The sequence below is a fragment of the Rana temporaria genome, chromosome 8 (assembly GCF_905171775.1).
Source record: "Rana temporaria chromosome 8, aRanTem1.1, whole genome shotgun sequence".
NCBI lineage: Eukaryota > Metazoa > Chordata > Amphibia > Anura > Ranidae > Rana > Rana temporaria.
In genome coordinates, this window is record NC_053496.1 from 116,612,808 (window position 1) to 116,624,122 (window position 11,315).

The window sequence follows — 11,315 nt, forward strand, 5'->3', positions numbered from 1 at the left end:
TAAGGAAGAAATGGGGAAATGTGCATCACGTTAAAAGCTCTATATTTTAAGCCTGCATTCACACTTGTACAGCATATGAAAATGTGCAAATTTGCGAGTGTTCACAACGTGCAAAAAGTGCAGTTTGTGCTTTTGGTGCCATTCATTGGTCATGGCACCCAAGTTGCAGCAAGCAAGTTGTATGGTTTTGTTTAAAAAAAAAACGCACAAATGTCAGAAAATACTTGAGCTTCCTTGCCGTGTTTTGTCACGTGAGGCAGCCCTTTAGAGACTTCCCTAAGCACTGTGCGAAAATGCTTATGTGCAACATGCTACAGTGGTGTGACTGGAGGCTGAAGAATCACCATTTTACATGCACTGTTTTCTGATGTACATTTTCTTACACACTTTGTACTATTATTTTACTTCAGTAAAAAAAAGTGGCCTATAAAAAATTTCAATTACAAGAGTCTAGAACAATAGCCTAAGAACACCTTGCCAGAATAGAAAGTTTCATTTAAAAAATGGCCTAAAAACATTTGACCAGAAGAGAAAATGGCCTAAAACAAAACCAGAAGAACAATAAACCAGAAGAGGAAATACCCTTTGATTTTTGCCTGATTCTCGCAACATCCAGTTAATTTGTACTGGAAAAATATACATGCAGTTTCGCTGACCGAATAACTGCAAAATGTTGTTTTACAAATGGAGCCCTTAGAACTTACAACCGCCCTGTGACACGCTAGTGTGGGGATTAAGGGTGTAATAAAACAGACGATGCAAACTCTTCACTGCATGTCATATGCCCTCTGAAGAGTGATTCAAATGCAGATCACTCTTCAGAGAGCAATGTTGGTGTAAACTAGGCCTTCGGCTAGGTTGACACTCCTGCGAGTGGGGAATGTGCATGAAATCGCATACAATACCGACCTGCAGAAAAATGTGCTGCACTTTGGCAGACGCGTGGGGGTGTCATCGATTCTTAATATTTGGGTCAGTCTTAAAACTTTTGGCCAAGGCTGTACTTTAACCTAGTTCCTTTCCTAGAAGGGCAACATCTGTCTGCAAAAAAAGGAATGCAATGCTGGAGAATGTGCCATGTGGTGCTTCCTCAGATGAATGCAAATACGCCTTGCAAAAACAAATCTATTTGTAGTGATATAGAATAATCATGCTTTCCTCATCCAGATTTTTTATTTTTTTTTGCTTGTATGTGAAAGATATTGTTATACTTCCCATTATATGTCAGTAGGTCAGAAACCTTAGTGGCTGCCTTTGCTTAGCTCTCCTTATAAAAAAGTCAGTTGATATCTTGAATCTCTTGTGTCTGAATTTTAGGTCACTGACCTGAAACAAGCATTTAGATAGACTTCTGACCTTTTTCTTCTAATTGTTTGATCTGCATACTTTTCCACATCAGTGATTCAAACAGTATTAAAGCTAGTGGAAAAGTCTTAAGGCCAGGCAACAAGCATTTTAAAGTGGTCAGTAAATGCCAATCATTATATTGATCTCATGACAGATTTATAAAAAATAAAAAAAATATTATTATAAAATATAACTTGCTGATTAGACTTCAGAATTCTAGTACACGAGTTCAATAAAAAAAAGTCATTGATGATGTTTTTTGTTTCGCGATGCAGGAATAAGCTGGCATCTCAGAGAATGCGCTATAACAGGGATCTGGAGCAGGATGAAGCTTTCATACCAGCTGGAGAATCACTGAAAGCTCTCATTGACCTTTCACAAAGTTCTGGCAGTGGGTCAGGGCTTCCTCTCTTGGTAAGTTGGTGCACAATAAACATTATATTTCATAACGATTAGTGAGACACGTAAGGACATTTCTTGTATTTTGCCTTTTAGGTCCAGAGAACCATTGCTAAGCAGATCCAGATGGTGAGACAGATTGGAAAAGGAAGATATGGAGAGGTTTGGATGGGAAAATGGAGAGGTGAAAAGGTAGCCGTCAAAGTATTTTTCACCGCCGAGGAAGCCAGCTGGTTCAGAGAGACTGAAATTTACCAAACTGTGTTAATGCGGCATGAGAATATTCTTGGTAAGTGTATTTAAGTTTCCTTGGGGAAAAATATTATGCCGTTTTGTAATGGGGCGGTAGCAAGCAGACAACATTTAGTTATGAATTAGCTATGATGAGTTCATTGCTTATATTTCCACCAAATTGACATGACCTTGCTGTCCTCTAACCTTCAGGATAATGCTTACCACCAAATGTCTTTAAGGAATTTTGTCATTCCTTTTATATGCAGTAGACCGTTTATTTTTGAGTTTATTTTGTTTCAGTCATCAGGAAGTTGGCATTAAAGTGTTATTAAACCCAAAATGTATTATATTGAACAGGGGGCACTGCAGACAGCGGCATTATCAGTCTAGCAGATTTAGATACACTATCAAATTGAGGCCAAACGCCAGCTTACACTTTATAATCCGTTACAGCAAAGTGTTTCCCCCCTTTGGGTTTTTAATGAATAATGAAAAGCTGACCATTTTAACCACTTAAGGACAGAGCCTATTTTTCAAACTTGTTGTTTTCAAGTTAAAAGCCTCTCTTTATTTATTTTTTATTTTTTTCTAGAAAATTACTTAGAACCCCCAAACAAATATATATATTTTTTTCTTAAAACCCTAGAGAATAAAATGGCGGTCGTTGCAATACTTTTTGTCACATCGTATTTGCGCAGCGGTCTTACAAGCACACTTTTTTTGGGGAAAAAAATCACTTTTTTCTTATTTTACCTTTTTTATATTAAATGTTTACACTGTTCTTAAAAAAAAAAAAAAAAAAAAAAAAAAAGTGGCATGGCAATGTTAAACATCCCTTGTAGTAGAAAAAAAGCATGACAGGTCCTCTTAAATATGAGATCTGGAGTCAAAAATACCTCAGATCTCATATCTACACTAAAATGCAATAAAAGAAAAGTCCCTTTTTAAGAGCTATGGGCGAAACTGACATTTTGACATTGCATCCACCCTGCAATGGTATGGAGACGCGTGGGGGCCATCTTCCCCTTACTCGGCTCCATACTAAGCCAGAGAGAGCACACAAGCGGCGGAGGGCACCGGAGAGAGGGGGGGCCTCTCCTGCCGATTAAGTGAACTTGCGGGCGAATCTGACGCAGAGACCACTTTTATATGAACGCAAACCGCCCACTGAAGAGGTTACTGGGTTTATGGTAGCTAGCTGCTGCCATAACTCCGATACCAACGTTTAATGACAACGGGCGGTCTGTCAGTGGTTAATCACCCCTACCAGTGTTAAGTGGTTTGCCTCATCCATATAAACCAATACATTGTGCTGGAGAGCTTTTGCATCTGAAAAACATCAGAATAGCTGGCTGAATTACTAGATAAAAAATAGAATAAAGCCTAAAAAAAGGAAACTAATACAGCCATCACTTCCTAAGAATTGGTTAGCTGCAATCTAATAACTGTTTGTTTTCAGTTATTAGACATGTTTGATTTCAAATAGCAGAATGGCGGCAGCAAAGTGGTTGTGTTATCCTGATTGGAGGTCATATGACGGGATCAGGATAAGCGAGCCGGCTCGGTGACATGCAGGGCGGTGATTGGAGGTGCTGTGTGGCAGTCTGACACACCGCAACTCTGATCGTGGTATGACGCTTCTGACAGAAACATAAATATAAAGTACAACAGTAGTTGAAATAATCTAAAAGAAAAGTATCACAAAAGGAAAAAATATCCAGCAAAAGAAATGTGATTTGCAAATGAAAAAAAAAAATGAAACTGCCAAAAACCACAAGATGGCACTAAAGTGCAATATACTCAATACACCACTTGGTGTCAGTATAGGTTTCAATCTGTAGTGCAAACAGCGTGACAGTCCGGTTTTTGTGATTTTTAGACAGTTCATATAGATACAATATCTCTACACTGATCCACCTTTGTGCGTATAACAAAGTCTCAGTGTACCCTCCACCAGTTGTGCCTTCACCTTTTATTGGCTGAATATATGTACCTTTGGTAATAATAAATCTTCTGGTTAGCGCATTCTAATAGTTCTCCTTCTTATGCATCTATCTTATATTCAGGCAACCTTTCATCATATAATATACACCTTCCTTATAGTTACCCTGCACGCCACACTTTTCACATATTTATTTGTAGAACATTTTGAAAACCATTAATCATTTTTCTTCCAATTCACAATTATGTGCCACTTTGTGTTGGTCTATCGCATACAATTTTTGGTTGTAACATGACAAAATGTGGAACATTTCAAGGAGTATGAATACCATTTCAAGGCACTATATTGGTACAATGCAGTGCCCCCTGTAAAGAATGTTCTAACAATTTTCTTGTCTGCCATTAGTAAACTGTTCTCTGTCCTAACAGGTTTCGTAGCTGCTGATATTAAAGGGACAGGCTCCTGGACACAAATGTATCTGATAACAGAATATCACGAGAATGGATCTTTGTATGATTTTCTCAAGTGTGCTACTCTGGATACAAGATCTCTCCTCAAGCTGGCTTACTCTGCTGCCTGTGGCTTGTGTCATCTACACACAGAGATATATGGTACTCAGGGAAAACCAGCAATCGCCCACAGAGATCTGAAAAGCAAAAACATCCTTATCAAGGAAAACTGGACATGCTGCATTGCTGACCTGGGACTAGCAGTCAAATTTAACAGGTAAATTAAAACAAGTTACAGTGCAAACGGTAATGGGTAAAGAATAGTACACACGGGCCGATGGTACGTCTAAGGGGCATGACCAATAGGTCTGCCGATAGCTCCTGATCAGTGCTGACCGTAGAGCACTGCCGGAGTGTTTGGTGGAGGGCCATCCCTTTGTCAGAAAATAGAACAGCAGGCGCTGTAATGTCAGATAGTAAAAAAAAAAATTCTCCTTTTGGTAAAGACTACTAGTGTGTATTGGGCTGAAGTCTAGAGGGATGAACTTTGAACCATAATGTGGTTAGGAGTGTAAATAGCGACTGCAAAGCGTCATGAAACAGCCGCTGCTGTCTCTCCAGTGTGAAAGCCTAGAGGCACTAGTCCTAGACAAAAAGTCCTGCTAGCCGCATCTTTGGCGCTCCTGCCCATTGAAATCAATAGGGCACCCCTGCTATACCGCCACCAAAGCGCCTCTGCAGAGGCGCTTTGCAGTGGTTTTTAACCCTTTCTCGGCTGCCAGCGGGGGATAAAACCGTGCCGCGAAATTGGCAGTAAAGCACCGCTGAAATTAGCGGTGCTTTGCCGCTGACCCCGCTGAAGTGTGACAGGGGCCTAAGGAAAGTGATGTGGTACTGAATTCTTGCACCACCCCAAGTTAATGTTTTTATTGGGTATCTCAAAGCAACCATGCAGAAGTTGTCTTTCAATTTGATGACTGTTACAGTGCTGAACAATGAAAATATTGCTGCATTCCATGTCCTTACCATTTACACTGTCTGGGCAAAAAAAATATATATATATATATATATTCCGTTGTGGTAAAGAAATTTTAAGTCTCATTGTTTTTTTTGGATTTTTTTTCCCTTCCCAGTGACACCCATGAAGTGGATATTCCCTTGAACACACGTGTAGGCACAAAACGCTACATGGCGCCTGAAGTTCTGGATGAAAGTTTGAATAAGAACCACTTCCAAGCATACATAATGGCGGACATATATAGCTTTAGCTTAATCATTTGGGAAATGACCCGCCGCTGCATCACTGGTGGTAAGGCACTCACATTATATAGTACCTAATTTCAGTGCATTTAAGGTATACCTGTCATGAGAAAAGGTAGATGAGTTGCCATTGCTGGTCTACTTCTGAAACTGCTAGTTGCCTGGCTGTTTGAGTCCATTATTTTGAAACACAGATTCGGGACACACATGCTTGGCAGAAATCCTTATCTAAAACTCTTCCAGATCAGTGCTTCAGAAAGTATTGAACCCGAAGCATTAGCCAGTACGCCAGAGAAATAGCATTATCATTAGAAGGTGAAGGTTTTACAAATCGCCAACTTTTTTTTGGCATGACATGTAACACACTAAAATGTATTGGATAATTTTTGATGTGTTGCCCATAATTTGTAAATACAGGCATCTTGGAAGAAATTGTTTGAGCTAGAATCAGTCCCTCCCATATCTTCTTTTTTTTTTTTTTTAAATACCTAAAGTGTAAGTAAACCCCCCTATTGTTTTCAGCCAAGGAAGCTGCCATCTTTGCCTCCGTTTAATCTGCAACTGCCATGATGTGATCAGTTATGACACCAGCCATTGGATGGTTTGGTTGAGAGCACAACCAATGGGAGTGTTACATTTCCGACACGTGCCAGAAATGAAACTGTTATGGATTTATGGATGGGTTTACTTCCGCTTTAAAGGAATGTCTTATAAATATTGTGGTTGCTACTTATGGTCTTGATGTACAGCTATCATTTTGTTATTTTAGTGCTTAGAGAACCACTGACTTGGAAGATCTATGTAGCCAGTGAAGTGCTGCGACACCTCGCATGCATACTAGTGCCAGGTCATAAACACACTAGGAAAATGAAGTTAGGATAAAGATAACCGCTCCATGGCATGCTCCTTGAAAAACAAATCAGCACTGACAGTTTTTGCATGCAGTTAACAGTACTAGACTAAAATGTCTTTATTAACATACGAGACTGTAAATTGAAAAACAAAATGATTAACTGCTTCAATACTGGGCACTTTTACCCAGTTCCTGCCCAGGCCAATTTTCAACTTTTATTATATGCTTAATAGTTGCACTTTACATCAATCTACTTTCAGTAGTTGGTACATTTTGAAGATACTTTCCACACAATCCTTTTGATAACACTGCAAACATAATTTAAACCAGTGCAATTCATGTATTTTAATGATGATTCTTTGTGGAACTTTTATTAGGTATTGTTGAAGAGTATCAGTTGCCATATTATGATATGGTGCCAAGCGATCCATCCTTTGAAGATATGCGAGAAGTTGTGTGCATAAAGTGTTTACGTCCCTCAGTGTCCAATAGGTGGAACAGTGATGAGGTAGGTGGTTGTGTGATCATTTATTATAAATATTGGTTAATAAAAAGGCATGGGACTTGCATTTCAATTGTTATATTAATAAACTAAAAATTACCTGTACGCAGCCATGGAATTCTGAGCAGTTGGCTCAGCATCCTAGCCCTCGTGGCTCACACGGATGTAAAAACACTGCGTGGAGCATATACTATAGCACACAGCAGTAAAGAAGGCAGAGTGGGTCAAGGTTATTTAGCATGCCAAGGTCTGTATTTGGACCATTTTTTCTGCTGTCCACATGTAAACGGTTGGACTAACACATATATTCTCTACCTCTATATATAAGACATGAGAAGGATTTATTAAAATGTAGGAAGTTTTTAAAAACTTTTTTATTTTCTCAAGTGTATGGCCCTAATTAGGGTAAGAAATTAGCATTTTTTAGCACTTTAAATGTTTATCATGTGGTTTTATGTTTATCACGCAGTAATGAGAGATTTGTTTTGTACGTGTATATGTCGATCTATGAGCGCATCGAGGCCTTCGGGTAATGACTGCGCTCCAAATAAGCATTTTAATAAATAAATATACATACATGTGAACGGGGACAACCAGAATCTCATAAGTCGCATCTATATCTGAATTATGAGTTTAGACCATAGATCTAAGATGGCACTGTGATCGCAATACTCACATATAACACTTTTAAAATATTAAATATATTGTGCGTTAATCGTACATCGCGTCCATTGGACATGGACACTAGGTTGAATAATTAATACACATCATATTTTATAGGAGTGTTGTATTAGACTATTGAGATCACAGTGCTACTTCATATCTATGGTCTGAACTTGTAATTCAGACATTGATGTGACTTATGACATTGTTTCATTGTTGGGTGAGCAGCGGTGATAGTGAGATTTTTTTATATTTTTCCCTTTGCCATTTATTTGAAGGTTACATATTTGTTGCGGGGTAGTTGCATTTCTTTTTATTTGATTGATTTACACAGTGTACATTTTTATTATTGTATAATTTTGTCTTTCTTGAACACTTGTGGTGCAGGTCCTTGAGCACATTTACATATACATTTGTGTGTGCTTAGATATTGGAGAAATAAACAGCACTGAGCACTGGCTAGCCACCACCAGTGCTCATGACTTAAATGTTAACAATGAATAGCCAGCGGCACCTCCACCACCGATTACACAATATATTATTGTTTACATCTCCCCTTGAATGAGTCATTCATGTAGTCATTCAGAATCATTCTGTGCATACTCTATTGCTGCACGATAGATTTATTTAGGCGTAGATGAAAACCTTTATTGGTGTATAATCTGTGTCATGGCTAGCTACGATATTTGCATATTGGTGCAGAACAGTGGTGGAGGCCCAGTAGGGTCTATGTGTGCATGTAAAAGTTGGCACATGCATACAACATATGGACAACTTCAGCAAGATCCAGTGTAAATCCTTGCAGTTGTGTGAATGGGGCAGTCTCATGTACTTGAGGTTCATCTTTAATATCTTTCATCTGTGGACTGACTGTAATTTCTATTTGTATTTGAAAATGTGCATCTTTATGCTCCCTGATCGGAATATAATGTATAATTAAGACATAATAGGATTGGAGCTGCTGCTAAAATAGACATTTTGCTTACATTTGATTGGGTAACTAAATTACATCACTGGTGACAACTGTCGAAACATTTGCATGTATTCTTTTCATAGCGGCTTGTTTTTTTCTGCATCATAAAGGGTGACCTATACAGTGGATTATTTTTATTTTTTGGTATAATTTAACAGATTTCTTATTTCCATCTACAGTGCTTGAGGGCAATCTTGAAATTAATGGCCGAGTGTTGGGCCACAAATCCTGCTTCCCGTCTAACAGCTCTACGAATCAAAAAGACACTTGCGAAGATGGTAGAGGCTCAAGATGTAAAGATTTGACAATGCGAATGTTGGCTCCAGCATTAAGACTCTGAATAGAGGGAGCAGGGTGTGTGCAGGGGTGGTAACTTTCCCTGTGACACTCTGCAGGCTGCTAAATAATGACTCAATTCAGTACTGTGTAAATGGTGCAGAGCGCATCTTCTCTTCATTGGGAGCTTCAGTGTACATCAGAACAGAAATATTTTTTCTTTTTATATTTTATCAAGACTTTTATCGCAGTATAATGGGTAATGAATTGCATGTTCAGATTATTTTGCTTTCTGTGAAAGCAGCATCCATATAAAATCCATACTTATCTTTTTTTTTTTTTTTTCTTTTTTTTTGTTCTTCAAAAGAAACATGTTATTGCATTGCCTTTATAATGTTTATATGGAAACCAAGAATCCTTCTGTGCCGGATATCATTTTTTGCCATGTTTTAAGCTATCACATTTTTTAAAACCTTTATGTACCCATTAAAATGTCAAGTCAAGAGCAAGTGTTCTTCATCAAAGAGAACTAAACCGCAGGGATATTTTCTGGGAATTTTCTACAATATGGACGGTTATTTTTATTCCTTCAGTACCAGCCTAATGTTCAATTCCTAATGTACAATGGACTGCTTGTATGAGCTGGGGTGGAAAGTTTAAAGCCTTGAAATACCTGAAGTGTTTAAAAAATTGTCAGTTTTCTGCTGCTATTGTCAGAATATAAACAGTCTATTCTGTAACATGTAACATTACGTGCTCATTCATACTATGGGTTGCACTGACGCACGTTTTCATGCATTGAGGCATGCTGCATTATGAAATCCCATTCGCTTTGAATATGCTGGCAGAGCACCTCAATGCAAGAAAGTACATACCTGCTCCATTTTTACTTTTAAATGGTGCACCAGAACGAAAGTATAATTCACAACCGTGTGCTACTGCAACTCACAGATCAGAATGGGCACTAAAGGATTTTTTTAAATGGTAATTCAATTGTGAGGTGTCCTTTTGAGCCTCTTTGTGCCTTTTATTGCTTTCTGTGTCCCTGCCGGGAAAGTGTAGTACTCCATATTACCATTGCACACATTGTTGGAAAAGGTTTAAAGGATGTGGGTGCTGCAGCAACCACTAGCTGGAAACTGGTATGGAAAGTCACAATGAAGATATTTGCCAGCACACCATGTAGGGTCCAAACAGATTATTATTATTTTTTATTGAAGCTCGATCACATCACATATCTGCACTTACCTGGTATATGTTGTTGATCATGCTTCAATAAAAAAAAATCTGTTTGGATGCTACTTGTTGATGCATGGTGTGCTGGCATATATACTCATCCTGCTGGGAAGATTTTGCTTCACTTCCTGTCCTGGTGATGACTGAAACAAGAAGTGCGAGTCTCCCTAATGCAGACACCACCCACATTAAAAAGCGAACAGAGATTCTAACCTTACGTTATTTTTTTCTTTGTTTTTATTGCTTTCGGATTCCCCACTGGAGAGATGTCTTGTCTTAGTGACCACCATCACTGAGACAAGAACTGAGAATAAATCTCCTCAGTGATAATAACAGACCTCAATAAAAGCAGAGGGTCTAGCCATGACATTTCTTTTTTTCGCAACTAAACAGTTTAAGCTGAAGTATTTTACAAACTGAAATTATTTGATTTTGTGCCAATAACACTACTTTTTTTTAAGCCAAACTGTTTGTTTTTTTACTTCTTATACATTATATATATATATATATATATATATATATATATATATATATATATATATATATATATATATATATATGTGTGTGTGTATATATTTCACCATTGCAAAGTGATTTTATCTGCCAAACTAGTTTTTCACCTGCGAGTTAAGATGGCAATGAAATATAGCATATTTGATAAAATCTGATATTCAGCAAACATTCACAGCATGTAAACCATTCAGGTGCATGTGTTTTTTAAATGAGTGATTGATTCACCAGTGAATGTATGATGAAAGTCATATTTACTGCGTCCTAAATATAGCCCTAATTGTCAAAGTACGGTAATATGAAGTCCGGAAACAAACATTGAACACTTGTAATTCCTAGAATTGTGATGCTTTTTCATAAATGAATTGGGCAATCTGAGAGGCAGGTACACTGTTTTTATCAGGCTCTCAAGATGGTAAATGGTGAAATTCTAAAATGTGCCAGCCAGAAAGGGTTCTGTACACAAACGTCTTAGGGGAAACTCCAGTTTTGGGAAACATATATTCATAAGGCTTCATTCATGTATATAAATATTCTCTGCAGGCTCTTCCAGGCAGAGCTAGCGGATGATCCTGTGTAACCACACACAAAATCTGCAGATCTGCGCAGCCCTGGAAGCAGCGGTGTCCCACTTTTTTTTTTTATGCATTTAAGTGCAAGGCACATTTTAA

The 11,315-nt window shown here is 38.1% G+C and overlaps 1 protein-coding gene across 3 annotated transcripts in view; it reads left to right on the top strand.

Moving 5' to 3' along the window:
* BMPR1A (bone morphogenetic protein receptor type 1A) overlaps positions 1 to 10,600 on the top strand; it is a 132,011-nt gene extending 121,411 nt beyond the window's left edge. For 2 of the 3 annotated variants that reach the window (XM_040320526.1, XM_040320527.1), the window contains 6 exons: positions 1,623 to 1,761; positions 1,843 to 2,035; positions 4,351 to 4,648; positions 5,505 to 5,680; positions 6,862 to 6,992; positions 8,802 to 9,399. In XM_040320526.1, coding sequence (XP_040176460.1) covers positions 1,623 to 1,761; positions 1,843 to 2,035; positions 4,351 to 4,648; positions 5,505 to 5,680; positions 6,862 to 6,992; positions 8,802 to 8,927 — 1,063 coding nt within the window. In that variant the 3' untranslated portion in view covers positions 8,928 to 9,399. Of the gene's footprint in view, positions 1 to 1,622; positions 1,762 to 1,842; positions 2,036 to 4,350; positions 4,649 to 5,504; positions 5,681 to 6,861; positions 6,993 to 8,801 lie in introns of all 3 variants that reach the window. The other variant, XM_040320525.1, reaches the window with a different exon arrangement.
* The last annotated feature ends 715 nt before the right edge of the window (positions 10,601 to 11,315 follow it).